The sequence below is a fragment of the Pelophylax lessonae genome, assembly GCF_965119305.1.
Source record: "Pelophylax lessonae genome assembly, chromosome: 3".
NCBI lineage: Eukaryota > Metazoa > Chordata > Amphibia > Anura > Ranidae > Pelophylax > Pelophylax lessonae.
The window spans coordinates 103256565-103275068 of record NC_138770.1 but is presented as its reverse complement, the minus strand read 5'-3'; the positions used below and the strand labels follow the sequence as shown (position 1 = coordinate 103275068).

The window sequence follows — 18504 nt, the reverse complement described above, 5'->3', positions numbered from 1 at the left end:
TTTCTTGCACCGGGGCCCTGAAGGTTCTAGTTACGACTCTGTTCCGATACCCTCTCTTTGTTATCCCCACATTTGCTTCCTCTGCTACCTCTCTCTCTGGTCATTAGTAATGAGAGCAAAGAGGTCAGGATCTGGAACAATAGCTCCCATCCCACCATTATTTTAAATATTACTTCTTCAGCTTAGATCCATATACGTCTGACGCTCCGTCATTAAATCCATTTTAATACATCCCTTGCATTTAAATCCAGCACACATGCTTTCTCTGTATACTGGAACACAGTGAATTCAGAAAACGCATTTTACCAAACACACAAATAATGCTGAATATTGTTTATTATGTAATATCTGACTATTCTCTTTTTCTATTCAGATTACTGACACATATGGCAATGCATTTCACCTTTTTTTTATGTTTTCATCTGTTATTCATTTTAAGTGGGCCTTTCAATGCTTGTCGGTGGTCCAGACTTGAACTTCACATAATTGAAGAAATTCAGATTTTCCACGTAAAACTACATTGACGTATCTGCCAACCATGCCATGACAGTAGTAGCGCTGTGTTGCTCCAGCTGGGATAGAAGTAATCAACCCACACCTGAGAAGTGAAATTATTAATACCAATAATAACAGTAATACCACTATTAATATATGTACAATATTGTATTTATTTTTATATTTTAAAAAAATGCAAAGTAATACTGATAAAATACTGTCAGGCTTATTTGGGGAGGTTAAATTTACAAATATAAATGAAATGTTATATTTTGTTCTGTATAGAAATATGAAGCAATGACATCCATTTTTTTGTTAGGTTACTGAAAGGTTAAATCTCCTTTAAAAGTGCCTGTTCAGGAAATTCTTAAACAGGTTTACCCCAAACATGCTGTGTTGACCTAAGGTAATAAATAAATAGTCTGTTGACTTTCTTTAGGATAAAGTCTAGCTGACGCTATACCAGGATAATCTTGTCTGTGTGGTAGTCATAAAACATTAGTCAGTATTTTCTGTATTTTAAACCCATTTAAAAATAAGATTTACAGATAAGTTATAATCTTATATGTAACATAATATTAACAATGAAATATATATATAACTAACATACATAGATATGTAGAAAACCGTTATATATTATAATTGTTTCATCCTGGCTAAAGAAAGTTATACTGATATTGATGACTCATCTTTGTATATCAAGAGAGGCTTCAGTAAACATTTGTAAATTGTAAGTTGTAGAAAGCATCATAAAATTTTGTTTGACCTTGCTAGACTCTAGAAAGTCTGAGATTTGTAAGCTCTTTGTCAATATAAGGTTCAAAGTTTATTTGTAGGCAAATAATGCTGTCATACTGAACCTAAGAGCAATGCAATATTGCCATCTCTGGTCACTGACTGCTACAAGTCTTAGGTTAAAAAGTAAAATCCAATATATATATTAAATAAGATATATTAAATATTATAATGGTATTACCAGATTTAATCTTTATTCAGATACCTGGTGGATATTAAATGGACATGTAATAGATGAGAGCATGGATAAATTATTATGTTGTTTTATGATACTCTTAAATATGGAGATATCATCATTTAATTTTAATATACTGGTTAGAGGTGTTGACCAATGACATCACCAGTTAATGGATAAGATGTCCCAACCAATGGGGATAATGTCACTCCTTCTGGGTTTAACTTATGGTAATTTTAATAGTCCTTTGTTCTATACCATATAAAAAGGCAACCCCAGATGAGAGAGGCACACACATCACATGACATTTGGCCAACGTACATCACACATACAATACACACGCTACTACAGCTATGCATAGACTCATCTATACAGACTCCATTTTGCTTCATCATGTATCTGAACCTTTGAGGGATGCCAAATGAAGCTCCTCCCTACCTGGCCACCATCTTGGAAATGCAGCCATCTTAAGGACTCTGGTAACAACCATTTTTAAGCTAGCAACCATTTTAAATATGGTAAATATGCCTTGCTGTTTATTTGATTATAATTCAATATTGTTTACGTACTTCCTTAAATGTTTTACATTTCATGCTAAAGGGTAACGAGAGTACAATCCCAGCCGTATAAACCATATGTATATTTTTCCCTAAGAGATGATTTTTGCTTTTTAAACATTTTTATTAATATCAGATTTAGCGCATATTGGCGTATTAGTCTCATGTTTTGCATAGCCTATTCTCGCTTCATCAGTGACTATCAGGCTGCACATTGCACAGACAATTGTGGTCTGATTATATAGAACATTAATTTATGGTTTATACTATACCTGGAGAAAACGTAATCTTGCTTTATTTTTACTTTCATTATTGAGCTACACATCACATTGCATTTATTGTTTGAAGTTCATATTTTATGTAAAGTTCTCTTTGTGTGTCATCTCAAGTTTGATCATTTATCGTGATTACATGTCTCGTGAATAAATAGTTTATATATTCCATACTGTAGACTGTTTTCACTAAGATTGGTATATGCTTTTAAAAAGAAATTAATCAATAAAAAGAATTTGCTACATATTGATTTGTAGAAATAAGTGGAGATTCTCCTTTAGCACAGATATTTGCTTATTGACATAAATAGACACTGTTATATTCAGAGCAGTATAAACATTCTGACATAATGGAGGAGGCCCAGCGAGATATTATTAATTTCTGACATAATGGAGGCGGCCCAGCGAGATATTATTAATTTCTTATTCATTTCTGACAATACCAAGCAGCTTTTCCTGCAAAGCACATCTCCAATCTGGTGCTACTCTCCACAGTACTTCTTTTTTGTCAATAGATATTCACCAGGGTAAATGATAGCCAACATAATTTGTCTCACTTTCTCTGAGTTCAGGCTGTCCTGGACACCCCCCCCTGGGGGGGTATTTTCATGCAGCCTGGACTCACAGCAGTTATTACAGCAGTAAGCACTGTCCCCATAAAAAATGTGTTAAATATATATAGACATTTCGGCGGGTTGCAGGTTGCCTTTCTCAAGTTTTCACCATATTTGGTCAGTGGCCATAGTCATATTTGGTCAAAGACACCAATCAAATTTGGCTATAGCCATATTTAGCCAATGACATCTGTTCCCACCCCTGCCCCTTTCTTTCAAAACAGCTGTCAGCCCAGAATTTTTTTTCCATTTGGGAGTTGCTTATTTTGGTTATCAAGGATCTGCAAAAATGAATAAAGTGATTAACAATGGATATTCATTGTGGGACTTTTTTGGATTGTTCTTGTGTGTGTTTTTTTTCTTTACTGTTAACTTTTTTTGGGGGGGGGGGGAATAAGTATGGGGGCCAAAATCTGGGTCCCCTTTTTTCAAAGTAGGCTTCAAGATCCTGAAAGCCCACTTGCTCGCAGACCCCCTACAACTACTGATCCAGGGCTGTGGGGAATAAGCCCTTGTTCTCATCAAAATATCAACAAAGGGTTAAGGTGTATGTTTTGCATGGGGGTCAACCTTGCAAAGGTACCCTCCCCATGTTGAAGAATTTTTGGGGGAGCTCACATAATTTTTCTTGTTTTTTGTGCGGGATACCTCCTCAAAATCCAAACCAGATGCATACGGTCTGGTATAAGTTTTGAGAGGTCCCCACAACTTTTCTTTTTTTTTTTTTAATATTAAAAAAACATTAAAAGCTATAACATGCCCTTATCAAGAATAAGGATTCAGGTATGGTTTGGGGGGGGGGGGGGCACGATCTTCTCCCCTTCCCTGTCCAGCTGCACACTCAGGTAAGGTTTGAATATTGATTTTGGGAGCCCATATCATTTTGGTTTTGGGCGGGGTACCCATCAAAATGCAAAGGATTTGTCGATTATCAATTTTGTGGAGGTCCGCACACTGTTCTGTTTTTAACTTGGGGTTCCTCCTTAAAGTCCAACACAAGCCTACATCAAGGAAAAGGATGCAGGCATGAATTGTTTTTTTTTATGTTATGTAATTCTTGATATGGTATGTATTACAACAAAAGGAACAGTTTAGAAAGAAAAAAATTTGGATGGTAACTTACATTTCCCTGCCTGTGTCTTTAAAAAAAAAAAAAGAAATGGCATCGGTCACTGCCAAACAGTGGCGTACCAACCGGGGGCGGGGGGTGCAGTAGCAGCCCCTTCAGTCTGCGCTGCTCGCGGGGGCGGCGGAAAGAAGGTGAGTTTCTGAGCAGCCTCGTGTGTGCCTGGATAGGAGGAGTGGGGGGGGGGCAGCATATAGAGGAATTGATCTTTCCATATTCCTCCTGCAGCTGCTGGATGCCTGATTCTCCTCCTCTCCCTCCTGCAGGCATTCAGAGGCTGCAGGAGGAATATGGAAAGATCGATTCCTCTATATGCAGTTGCCCCACTGCTCCTCCTATCCAACTTCTTTTGCTGCAGTGCTCTTTAGCCCCCCCCCCAGTGCTCTTCAGCTCCTCACAGTGCTTTTCAGCTCCCCCCATGCTCTCTGGCTCCCCCAGTGTTCTCCAGTTCCCCCCCTTGCTCTCTGTCCCCCTGGTTTTCCCTGCCAGCCCCTCCCCAGTGCTCCCTGCCCCCCCAGTGCTCTCTGCCCCCCGTGCTTTCCAACCCCCCTGCAATGCTTTCCAAACCCCCCCTTAATTCTCTCCGGTCCCCCCTAATGCTCTTTAGTCACTAACCATCTCTTGTATCATGTCTGCAGTCTCTGATCATCTCTTGTATCACGTCCACAGTCTTTGACCATCTCTTGTATCATGTCCGCAGTGTCTGACCATCTACTGTATCATGTCCCCAGTCTCTGACCATCTCTTGTATCATGTACCCGGTCTCTGATCATCTCTTGTATCATATCTGCAGTCTCTGACCATCTCTTGTATCATGTCCACAGTCTCTGACCATCTCATGTATCACGTCCACAGTCTTTGACCATCTCTTGTATCATGTCCGCAGTGTCTGACCATCTACTGTATCATGTCCCCAGTCTCTGACCATCTCTTGTATCATGTACCCGGTCTCTGATCATCTCTTGTATCATGTCCACAGTCTCCTACCATCTCTTGTTTCATGTTCGCAGACTCTGACCATCTACTGTATCATGTCCCCGGTCTCTTATCTCTTGTATCATGTCTGTGGTCTCTGATTATTTCTTGTATCATGTCTACAGTCTTTGACCATCTCTTGTATCATGTCCTCAGTCTCTGACTATCTCCTGCATCATGTCTGCAGTCTCTGACCATCTCCTGTAGTGTGTCTCCAATCTCTTACTCAAACCTAAACACATTTCTAATAGTATTAGCTATCTGTTTATACCGAAGGTAGGACTGTGCAGGGGAGGCAGAGAGTGTAAAAGGGGGCACTGTGATTAGGGGGGAGCTGTGAAATGTATGCAATAAATATGTAAATATTCTTGAAAACATTAACATTTTTTATAGTTTCTTTTACTCTTTAAAGTTTGGGGGGGGGGGTGCCAGATATAGGATCCGCCCCGGGTGCCAAATTGCCAAATGCTCTAGGTACGCCACTGCTTCCAAAGATTCTTCCAAAATACATAACAGACCTTTAAGGGTTTGGTATATATGTTGGGGGGGGGGGTGTGTGATGGGGGGGGGGGTGATCTCAAAGCCATTTTTACAAAGAAAACCAAGATGGCAGGTAAATGTCATTTACCAACATTTAAAACATAATTTTTTTGGTTGAAAATGTCCATTTCACTATACATTGTATACATCAAACACATGTGCCATTTCAGAGGCAGGTTTAAAGCATTCCTCAAGCATGTTTTTTTCTCAAGAATTTGGCATTTCTAATGTTCCATTTTAAAAAATATTAAAATCCCTTTTCCCCACAAAATGATATATATTTTTTTTTAAATTTGCATTTGTACATGTCCCTCTCTGGCAGAGGCCAGTCTACCCTATGCCATTTGTTTGACAATTCCTTGCCTATTAGCCTTGAAAATACTCAGAAGGGATTTTAACCACTTCCGGACAGCTCACGTTGCTGCTACTGTGGCACAGTGGCAGCCCTGGGTCCAGCGTCGTAGACCTACGTTGCTGGATTCCTGCCTGTCTCGGTGGCGCACGCGCCGCCGGAGGCTCGCTCCGGCTGTGGTTAGACACAACGGGAGTCGGGCCGGAGGAGGAGAGATGGCGATCACCGTCTCTCTTCTCCGATCGTCGGGGAAAGAGTGAGAAAATCCGCCAACTTGTGTAAACAAAGCAGGCGGATCTTCTCTGTGACAGACAGGGACAGATCACAGGATTCAGCATAGCTGAACCTGTGATCTCTGTCTGTCACAGAACCCCCTCCCCCCACACACGTCAGTAAACATGAGGCACACATTTAACTCCTTGATCACCAACAGTGTTAACCCCTTTCCTGCCAGTGTCATTATTACAGTAACAGTGCATATTTTTAGCACTGATTGCTGTAGTATATTTTTAGCACTGATTACTGTAGTAATGTCACTGGTCCCAAAAGTGTCAAAAATGTCAGTTAGGGGTCCAATCTGTCCGTCGCAATGTCGAAGTCCCGCAAAAAATCGCAGATCGCCGTCATTACTATTTAAAAAAAAACAATAAAAATGACAAATCTTTCCCGTAGTTAGTAACTTTTGCGCAAACCAACCAAAATACGCTTATTGCGATTTTTTTTTACCAAAAATATGTAGCAGAAAACAAATTGACCTAAAATGTTAAAAACTTTTGATTTGTAAATTTTTTTTGGGAATGTTATATAGCAGAATTCGCTCTCTTTTTCAAAAATTAAAAATCACACAGGTGGTCAAATACCACCAAAAGAAAGCTCTATTTCTGGGGGGAAAAAGGACATAAATTTCATTTGGGTACAGCGTCGCACAACCGCGCAATTGTCCGTTAAAGTAACGCAGTGCTGAATCGCAAAATATGACCTTGTCAGGAAGGGAGTAAAAACAGACTCATTGAGAAGTCTTTTGTCCATGACATGTAGCTAAATACATTTTGGCCTAAATATATGACAAAAATTGAATATATTGGATTTTTTTTAACCGTCAAAGTAGAAAATGTCAATTTTTTGCAAAATGTTGGCTTTTTTTAAATTAATATCGCAAAAAATAAAAAGCGTAGAGGTGACCAACTACCACCAAAAGAAATCTCTGTTTGTGGGGAAAAAAGGATGTAAATTTTGTTTGGGTACATCATTGCATGACCGCGCAAATTGTCAGTTAAAGTTGCGCAGTGCCATGTTGAAAAAAGTGGCCTGGTCATTAAGCAGCCAAATCCTCCGGAGCTAAAGTGGTTAAAGATTTAGCTCCAATCAACTTCAAAGAGATTCAGATTAACAATCAGAACTTGTTAATTCACAAGCTGTTTGTGAACTAAACGCACGTACGTTAAAAGCTCATCCCTACCGGTTGGCCCTCCTGCCTTGCGGAACTGTTGACCTCTGTTTTAATCTCAATCTGGACACTACCTGTATGTTTTTTTCATGTTCTCTCTGTGCTTTTTGGTTGCTCCCACCCTCCAAAGATATGTGGGTAGGATTAATGGCTCCTGTCCAAATTGTCCTTTTTGTGTTTATGTATGCATGTGAGATTGGGGTCCTTGGATTTAAAAGCTTTTTGAGGGCAGTGGCTGATGTGAATGTGCAATATGTGAAGTCCTGTGCAAATTATTGGTGCTTTATAAATGCTTGTATTAAATAAATAAAAACCCTGATCATCCTTAACTGACTGTTTCTCTCCTAGCTATTATTTTTTTCTATTTTTCTAACTATTAATATGTGAATTGTTTTATTTTTGTTTGTTTTGTTCCTCAACATTTTTTTGTGCAGTATTGAAAAAAATGTAAAATAGAAAAAAACATTTTTTTCCCCATTTGTAAATATCTCTGGTGTGTTTTGGATCAGAAGCATAATTTTAGGGTCATTTTAAGCAGCACAAATTATTGAATAAAAGCTGTACTTTTTATCTACTGTAACACAATTTCAATGTAATGATTGTCAAAGTATAAAAAAATTTGTTTCGTTTCATTATGGTATTTGTCAATCGATTGCATAAAAAATAAAATTTAATTTTGTCCTAGGAAAATATAATTTTTATATATTTTTTTTCTTTAAAAAATTAAAAGTTATTACTGAAAAAAACAGGCCCATAGCAGAAATTTAAAAACGGCTCTGGTCTTTAAGGAGTATATTGCAGAGTGAGCTGAAGTGGTTAAAAATATGTGCAAATTAGATTCCTTACCTGGGATTATTGTTTCCATTGTCGCTCAGAGAGTTTCCAACGAGAACTTCAGCACCGTTCAGTCTATGACTACAGCAGTCTCCTCTGTTAGTGATGGTGATATAAGCAATTTTGTAAGATTTCAGCAGGTCCACCCTCCACCAGGGAGATCGCTCATAGTGTGTATGTGAGCAGGAACCGTGGTAAAAGTTAGGGTCCTTGTTCCCATCTATGGCATTTATTGCTGCTGAATAAAAGCCATACCATACTGAGTTTATAATTGTGGACTGAGTTGCTCGACCATGAAGGGCAACATTCCGATCTGTTAGACAATGGAAGAGTAGAGCTCCATATTACTCAATGTACAAATAGTAAGAGAAAGGAGATACATGAGACATAGCATGGGTGATCTCTGTACATTGCAAGTATTATATCAACCTTTGTTGCAGATTCCTACCTTTTGTTATTCTGAAGAAATCACTGTTTGTTCCTCTGTGCCCCTGAGCAGAGTGGGTCTAATGGGAGTGGTTTCATAATTATCAATCAGCTGTGCAGCTGCAGAGCACTAATGTGGAAATCTGCTGGGCCTGCATCCCTTTAGACGTGTTCCTGTTGGGAGTATCTCACCCAAAATGACATTTTTGTTGCAGGGGATGCCTGAAATCTGACTTGTATCTTAGTGCAGACTTCTGGGAAAATTTGTGAGCCAATCACACAAGCTTGAAATGATAATTAGGGGGTGTGGTCAGAAAATTACAGCGGCTGCAGATTGAAAAGGAATGGTAATTTTAATTGTAGCAGGTTTTCCAGGCATTGAGCCTCATGTAGGTCTGCCATTGTTACCGGTTACGTCTCCAGCCCATGTGAGCTGCAACCCTGGGGGCGAGAACTGAGACATTGACAACTCCGGCATCTTTGTTATGTTGTTTTATTGTATTTAAGGGGATGGGAGAAGGGAATGAGTGGGATACTCCTTTAGGCTTAACTAATTACAATTGTGGAACTTTCCTGGCAAAAATGCCTGTTAGCGCTGTCTTGATGCCAGACAATGCTAGCTAACGCTTCCTGACGCTTGAACACTGTGTATCACTGAAAACTGTGCTGGATACTCGATTTTAGCCCAGAAGATCCAGGACTGTAGAACTGCTTGACTTGTAACACTGCTTTAGCTCAAAGTTACTGAATGGCTTCCTCCAGCACTGCACTGGCTGAGGTAGCTCCTTGTAAATTCCTGTACTGCTGCAACTCTCAACTGGCACACTTCACACTATTCCCTAGCTCTTCAGGGCCCAAACTGCAGATGCCCCCTTTACACTTCAGGGTCTTCTACCTGGGTACCCCCTCTAATACTTCAGGGTTCCTCTGACCAGGCACCCCCTTTACAGCTAGCTGACACTTGGATCCCAGAACCTTCTCCGGAGTGGTCCCCTCTGACTCTGGCAGACCCCCAGGGGCAATCCTCAGTACTCACGACCTGTGTAGGCTTTCCTGGGACTGGACCCCTCTCTCTCCGCTGGTTCTCGGAACACCGGATCCCCTCAGCTCAACTCAGCACTCTGTGGATTCTCAGGCAGCACCCAGAGACATCCACCTTCCTCTGACAGGAGGAGAGACAGCCATCCTCTACCTCCTGGGACTCTGCTTCCCGCAAAAGACGCTGAGTCATGCACTCCCCTCAGACTTATACTCACTCCCAGAATCCTCTTGCGGCCGAATCTGCCTTCTGGGGTAGTTACAAGCCTGAATGTATCTCTGATTGGGTTTCCTTCACTGCCCAATGAGAAGCCTCTCACAGGGCCAGTGAGGAGACTCCCCTCTCAGCAGACACACTTGGTAGCCATAACAACCTACCTGCACAAAAGAAAACATGGCTCTGCTGTTAGGCAGACAAAGCCCACTATATTTTACCTAGCACCTACCTGTAGGGTGCTACATAATAATATTAAATTGCAATATGACTTGTGTCGCAATTGTATACGCTATATTATTTTTTCTTTATTTGCCATTTTTCCCCACACAAAAGTGGAGTTACCCTTTACACCTTTACATAAAAAACAATAAATGCACATTTTTTTGCAGGTAAAAAATATGAATTTATTATTTTTTTGTTAGGAGCCTGTAAAGCATTGCACCCACGATCAGCAGATTTTGGGTGTAACACCACGGTCCTGTAGACTGTCTGTGTAGCTGTCTCCCCATACATCCCATACGAACAGACTATTACATTCTGACAGGAAGACTCAATGAACTACTAGAGCGCTTAACAGTGCCCTAATAGTTCATTGAGAACTACAAGCAGACAGCTGCAAAGGCAGTCAGTACTTGTAAATTTCACATTCACAGAACACTGTGAATAACTGACGCGGCTGAGTGGACGGAGCGTTCTTTTAAAAAATTGTGACAGCGAACAGGGGGAGAAGACCCCCAAAATAGGGGATTAGGGGGTGTGGAGGCTGGTATATCTGTAACATACTCTGAATATGGGTGTAACATGTAACATGTTACAAAAAGTTAACTTATCCTTTAATAGCTTTTATCACAATGGAGATTTTGATGTGTTTTCTTTTTAGTAGTAGATATTTACAACTATCGTCTGGTCTCACTTCACAGGGCCTTGCCTGCTGACTAGCACACGCTCTCCCCTACATATCTGTGCTGTCACAGTCAGTGTGCTAATACTCCCAATGATTAGCTGATTTCATGCTTAGACATAAAGTCAGATGTTGACCCATCCCCAACATGTGTGACCCAATTTGCGTCCACACCCATAGTTTAACCAATTGCCGACTGTGCACTATAGCATTAATGCATGAATATATACAGTACGTTATTCTCCTTTTCTGAGTAGGGGGCGGGCGCTGTCATTGGGTCCCGGCCAGTGATTCGTGGCCAGAAGCCTGCTGATCGGCGCAGTGAGTGACAGGAGGGAGATCTCCGTATGTAAACAACACAGATCTCTCTCCTGACAGAGGGAATGTGCCAGTTTTTTGTCTCCCTGGAAAAACCCGGCACATCCTCTAGTAAAACAGCACACAGGACACAACAAGAACACTCCCTATTCACACAGTTAACCCATTGATCGCCCTAGATGTTAACCCCTTCCTGCCCAGTGTCATTAGCATAGTGCATTGCATCACTGGTGATGTCAGTGGCAGTTAGTCAGTTCTCACTCAGTGTCAGTTAGTGTCGAATCGTCCGCCACTCTAACACAGTCCCGCTTTAAGTCACTGATCGCTGCCATTACTATTATAAATAAAAAAAAAAAAACATCATCCAATAATATGCAAGCAAAAATGCTGTTTTTGTCTCCTTGCACATAATTGGGTATTTTTTGATAAGTAAAGGTTATTCACATTCACTAAGCTAAGGGAAAATTCCAAAGTGCAAAGTAAACAGGGTATTTGCCTTTAGTAAATCAACCCCCTGCTTTAGAGATTTACCCAGGGCTCGAGTCCTGCGGGAACGCATGGGAATGACGTTCCTGTGCTCTTTCCACAGCAGGAATGCCGTTCCCATTACCTCCGGTACGGGGCCCGGCTGGCAGCTGTAGGTTTCACAGAGCATCCAAAGTGCAGGCACTTTATTTTTGCTTCTGTCTGTTTCCCAAGATCCCCGCTGCTCCCATGTGGTCTGACCATATATCCTGGGCCCCATCAGTTCTCTCAGAGGGGCCCCGGAGGCTTTTTTCTAAGTCCCGTGGTCAGGCAGATTAACACCATTCAGTGCCCCATTCCCCGGAAAAGAAAAGAAAATTCCGGTCCTGGTGGAGTGATATCTGTCACAGGGAGCAGCGGCTGTCAGCAGCTTCTTCACTGACTGTCTCCTTCAGCAAGTAAGTGCTGAGGAGAGGGCAGGCTCAGGCTGAGGGGAAATCAGCAGCAGCCAAAAGCCATCAAAGCAGTATGAGGAAAGTGGGACAGTGTGAGGAAAGTGGGGACCAGCAAGTCTGCCGTGAATGTTGCTTAAATAAGGTATTGTCACAAAAAAAACATCTTCACCTATGCCATGCCTCTGTTGCACATGATTGATACAGCAGCTAAATTTGATCATTATCATCATGTTAATCACACAGTGCAGGTGCATTGAACCACAGCATCTGTATTGTGTGATTATCATGATGATAATGATGATGATCACAGGACAGTGAAAAGCATTCTTAGGCCTTCTTTAGGGCCCATTTACACTTGGCACTGCAGATATGTGTCTCCTGTGCAGGGCCATCTTTTACCAGCATGGGGATGCACAAAGTGTTGTGTGCATTCGCCTGCCAGTGTCCTATTCATTTCTACTGGGACACGCAGTTGCATGGGTACAAACACTGTGTCCTATTCTAACATGCAGGTAGGTGTGGGTGCAGGTCCAAATAGAAATGAATGGGAAGCTGGCACGGGGACGCCCACAATACTTTGTGCATCCCCATGCTGGTAAAATACAGCTCTGCACCGGAGACACAACCTACACTTAATGTGAATGGGCCCTTACACTTGTGTTTAGGGTGTGGAAAAAATAATATATTTTTTTTACCACCCCCAAACATTCACCCTTATACTGCAAAACAGCAGAGGATGGATACTATATGCTGTAGCCGTGATGCTTTTTGTGTAGCAAAAATGATCTCCATGGTTGTGTTCAGCCGCCACCTGCACCTGTTTTCCTGGGCTCTCCCATTCCATCAGGTTGGGTTGGCATTGCACAAAGGAGAAGGGACACATGTTTCTTTCTCTCCTCTGTGACAAATAAAGCTGGAAGCTACAAGGATTTTGTCACTTCCAGATTCAGGTCTGTATTTACTTGTTTGGTCCCAGCCAGGAAAGCAGCCAACCAAACAGATCTTTGTTTCCCCAGCTGCCTTGGAGGGCAGAGGAGGGATCAGGAGCGTAATAGATCCCAGATCTCCCCATAAAGAGCACCTGTAACTGCAAAAGGTATCACAAGGGATGTTATTAATCCCTTGTGATAGCAATAAAGTTGAATGAAAAAAAAAAACATTAAAAAAAAGCAATAATTCTAGCGCCGAAGCTTACATTTAACTGTACACTGATAACCTGGAAAGGCTATGGACAATTTTAGGCACTGTTGTTTATCGCCATCTCACAGGCATTTGAAATTTTAAACCATGATACAGTATGTTTGATATCTATTTACTCAATGCAATCTTTTATATTTTAGAAAAAAATGGGTATTATATTGTGTTTGTGTGCACTAAATTGCATTTAAGTGTATATTTAGCTTAAAAATATGTGTTTTAAAAATGGCTGCACAAATTTCATGTTACATAAAAAATTGCAACAATGTCCATTGTATTCTCCAGGGCCTCTGTTTTCAGAAAATATATAATGGGGGGTTCTAAGAAATTTTATAGCAAAAAACAAAACAAAAACGCTGATCTTAACGTGTTTGTGAAAAATGTCAAAATTGTCCCAGACAGACATACAGGCCTGTGACTGGTTACCATGTCGCTAAAGTGGCCCTCACTAAAAGGTGTATATATATATATATATATATATATATATATATATATATATATATACACATACACACACACTTTTTTATTTTTGAGGTGGGGGATGGGACACTTTTTTTCTCAGGACTTGACCCCTGGATTTACCCCTATATCTCATCATTTATATGTTTTTTTTTTATACAGGATGAATACATTATTACAATATTAATATCAGCCTAAGGCCCCTTTCACATGGCTGATCTGATCCGCCTGTCAGTTTTTCAGGCGGACCTGATCGGATGCTCCATGCATCCCTATGGGGCAGTGGGTGTCAGTGGAGACATCTCCGCTGACACCTGCTGCTATCCAATTCGATCCGGTCCATGAAATCCGATCCCATCTGGAGGATGGGATTGCATGAGAACGGACAGGCGGTCCGTTCTCATCCGATCTCCCCATAGAGGACAGCGGGGATCTGACAGCCCCGCCTCTGCACACAGAGCGGAGACGGAGCTGTCATCTGCCTGCTCAGCGGGGATCGACGGATCGATCCCCCGCTGAGCAGAACGGACTCCGTCAGGCAGTGCGCCCGTGTGAAAGAGGCCTTATATAGCCAAGTTCTAAGTAGGCAGGACCTACAGTTCTTACACTGAGCAGAAACCCCACAGATGATCGCCAAGATGGTGGCAGCGTGTAGAAATATCATTCTCATCATTTAGTAGGTTCTACAGAAATTCACCTAAAGGGAAATACAGAGAAAAAAATTATAAACTGTTATCTTGTCACAGTAAAATGTAGATATAACATAAAACTGATTTTGACAGTTTTTGCTGTTTGACTTTAGAATTCTCTTGTGTGTATGAAACTAACCATTAAAAAGCAATTAATATAAATTATAGGAATGATGGAGGCAAACTTACTTTGATTTTAGAAATATAATTAGGAGGTCATTAAAACGTATGTAAAACCAAAAATGTGGGCATATTAGGTCAATGAGGTTACCAGCATCCCAGTCAAGTGAGCATTTAGTTGCTGGAGGAGGTAAATGGAATAATTAGTTCCTCTATATGCTGCCCCCGCCCCCCTGGAGCATGGGGCCAGGTTGCAAATGTGTCCCCTGTAGTTATGCCCCTCGATGGGATCAATGGCAGCAGTGGTGGATGGGATGATGCCGGCCTGTGAAGGCACCAGGCACCGCTCGCAACTGTGCATGCAAGGAGAATTTCCGCACACACACATCGCCTTAACAAGAAGCCGCCACTGATATAGGTGGAAATCCCAAACAGAACGGTCATACATCAAAACTAAGAGAAGCAGCGAGCAGCAGGCAGTGCAACCCTCCCCCCCCCCCCCCCCGCAGTGGTGGACCAACAGGTCCCCACTCCTGGATCCCTTGGGATGCCTTGGCCCCCTACATGTGTATGGGCTGTCCCCCCCCCTGATCACAGCCCTGGCAGCAACTATCTCTTCCTGTAAACACTCTGTCAGCTTCCCCAATCTACTTCAAGCCTCTCCAACACTCAGTGGGGTTGATTAACTAAAACTTGAGAGTGCAAAATCTGGTGCAGCACTGCACAGAAACCAATCAGCTTCCAGATTTTATTGTCAAAGCTTAATTGAACAAGCTGAAGTTAGAAGCTGATTGGCTACCACGCACAGCTGCACCAGATTTTGCACTCTCCAGTTTTAGTAAATAAACCCCATTGTCAAAAGGCTACTTGAATATGGAGCAGGCTGAAACATAAGAACCAAATTATTGGTGCTTCTAATGGCGCTTTTCCACTGCATGGAACCGTACCGGTTCGGCACGCTTTTGTGCTTTTCCACTGCGGTACCGCATGGTATAGGGTCGGAACGGTTCGGTACGGTACGGTATAGGTTTGCTTTTCCACTGCATGGAACCGAACGGTACGGTACGGTACGGCTCTGAAAAAACAGTACCTACTCGATTGTGGTTCCAACAGGTACCAAACTGGTACCATATCCCACAATCCTTTGCATGCAGTCACTACTAGCCATTGATTGGTCAGAGAATCACACCCACCCCATTGTTATCCCACCCACTTAACTTTAGTACTACTTTAGTGGAAAAGCAAACCTATACCGTACCGTACCGAACCGTTCCGACACTATACCATGCGGTACCGCAGTGGAAAAGCAAACCGGGCCAAGCAGGGCCGAGTAGAGCCGAGCCGGTACTAGCCGGTACTTGCAGTGGAAAAGTGCCATAAGCCACCACCACAGTTCAGAGGCTAGCAAGTGCATTATGGGTAATTGGTTGCTGTAATGGAATGACTGAACTCATGTACACAAAGCCAGCTCCATAAAGATATGATTTGATGAGTTTGGTGTGGAGGAACTTGAATGGCCTTGAGCTCAGCTCTGTTGAACACCTTTGGGAGGAATTGAAATACTGATGTGGGCCCAGTCTTTTCATCATTTTTCAGCAGAAATAGGCACAAATTCCCACAGGTGCACTCCAAAATCTAGTGTAACGCCTTTCCAGGAGGGTAATGGCTGTTACCGAGTACCACTGTCTGAGTCAATAAACCCAGACAGTGAGGCTCGGGAACAAGCCCGCACAAGTGCCCCCAAAAACAGCAACTTTCTATGGGCACAATTGCCAGGGGGAGGAGCCAGGAGCGGGGGGCCCAAGAAAAGGAGGTTGGGGGCCGCTCTTTGGAATTTCGTTTTACATGGCAAGTAAGTATAAACCTGTTTATTTTTGTTTAAAAAAAAAAGCATTTACAATTAGAGCCCATTCAGACTAGCGCGACACGACTTTGGGGGGCAACATGTGAAGTCGCGTGCACCGCTGTGCACCGCGACTTCGGCGCGACTTGCAGAGACTTCACATAATGGTAGTAGAAGTAGTAGTGATGGAAAGTAGTACAGGACCCTTTTTCTAAGTCGGAGCGACTTGTGTCGCTCCTATTAGAACGGGTCCTGTACTACTCAATGGACCGCGACTGAGCGCGACTTTTTAGGCTGACAAGTCGCCTGACAAGTCGCGCTAGTCTGATTGGGCTCTTATTCTAACAATGATTCTGTACAATTGTATGTTGCTCCTCTCTAGATACAGTGTGGCCACCATTAGACAGGAGGTTTGTTATTGGCCAGATCATGAAAATCAAGAAAAAAATGCTTAAAAAAGTTTAGATACATTTTACTTCTCCTATTACTTTACAGATCCAATCTGTTGTCCATTTTGCAGAATGTATTTGTTGCCACAGATAGCAATGAACCAGGTGTTTAAAAATAAAAATGGGTCCTGAAAAGACACATTACCAGAGTGCAGAGAGAAAAATCATTCATGGTGCATTTTAGAGCCTAGAAATCTTCACGCTAAGGTGTACTAGAGATAAATGACTCTTATCTGAAATAAACTTACCCTTCAATAAGCGCCAGTGCCTTCTGTCCCTAAAATGTAAATAGATTTTACTTTAATTCACAATATTAAAAAATACCAAGAAGGAAAAATATTGCTTTGAGAACACAGATGAGAGTCTTTTGCCACTACTGTTTGTAGAAAAAACATAATATAAATTTAAAAACAAATGTTAATTTGAAAACCAAACTAATTTTTAATTTTCAGAAAAAAAAAAAACATTTAATTTTCAGAATTGTAAATTGTTAACTGATTTCTTTAAATTCTCAAAAACTTGTAAAATCATCTACTCTGCTGAAAACAGTATAATTCAATAATCACAATAGTCTGTATTTATAAACTGTGTGGTGTATGGAAGAGCCCTGGGGCCATCATAAAAAAAAAATGTCAACGATTTCTGAGTTTGAAAAAAAAATTCTTTTTTTTTACAGAATTCTGAGTTTGAAAGTCAGAATTCTGAGATTAAAAGTCAGAATTCTGAGTTTTTTAATACAGTAGTCTTTATTAGGATGATTTTAGAACCAATGAGGAATCATGTAGTAACACCCACAGACCATCTTTCTGTCTTCTGCTCTGTAAGATTTGTAAATCTATCCTAGTTACAGCACACAGTTTACATATAGGGAATGTGTATATATAGGGAATTCTGACTTTCAAACTCAGAATTCTGTAAAAAAAAAAAAAATTTCAAATTCAGAAATCTTTGAATTTTTTTTTATGATGGCCCCAGGGCTCTTCCATGGTGGTGTGATCAGAGAGATTTACTGACAAATATAATATTATCAATAAAAATAATGATAATAATAGATTAAAACAATAATTAAATAAAAATGTAATTAGTTTGATTCCATAATAATAACATACCTTGGAAAGAATAGCTTCCTGCTATACAGAATCTTACCCAGTTGTCTACTATTTATAGAAGAATTAGAGGAACATACAATTGCGGGTTTTGATAAGATAACACCACCAATTTTTCTGTTAGGAAAAATGATTGGCAATAGATTTCTGTAGAAACATATTTTAGCACAGGAAACCCGATACCTGATAACATAATCCAGTTACATATACAATGTTAGTAAGGCTGGCCGCATGCCTTGTTTAGAGACCTTTGGTTACATAGTTTCCTCCCAATGCTAGAGTCACCATTTAAAATGTTGTTAAGGTGAAATGATAAGCTACAACATAATAAATATTTGTTTTTGGTTTTAAAATGGAATTCCAGTCACAATCTAACTAAGGCTTACTCTACTTCCACCCCATTCTAAACTTATTCTATCTAACCCTGTAAAGAAAAGATCCCTATACTTACCAATTCTTAAGTCACTCCAGTCTCCAGAGGTGGCTTCTGTGTGCAGGAGAGAGGAGGCTGGAAATGCCTGGGAGATGACATCACCCATAGACTTACCATAGGGCATCCGTTGTCGGCTGCCCCTCCTCTACACAAAAGCCGCAGCTGACAGCTGATCCTGGGACCAGACCAGAGCAGCTTTAGAATAG

General features: G+C 41.2%; 1 protein-coding gene across 2 annotated transcripts; it reads right to left on the bottom strand.

Moving 5' to 3' along the window:
* Positions 1-318: 318 nt before the first annotated feature.
* Positions 319-14367, bottom strand: LOC309551391 (fucolectin-like). Of its 2 annotated transcripts, none has more exons than XM_082251965.1 (3): positions 14265-14367; positions 8195-8495; positions 319-598 (listed from the first exon to the last, which is right to left on the bottom strand). In XM_082251965.1, exons 1-3 carry the CDS (start codon positions 14329-14331, stop codon positions 448-450), a joined length of 519 nt encoding a protein of 172 aa, XP_082108091.1. In that variant the 5' UTR covers positions 14332-14367; the 3' UTR covers positions 319-447. The 2 variants fall into 2 exon arrangements, with proteins under 2 accessions (XP_082108091.1, XP_082108090.1); XM_082251964.1 differs by having other exon boundaries at positions 14256-14356.
* Positions 14368-18504: the final 4137 nt, after the last annotated feature.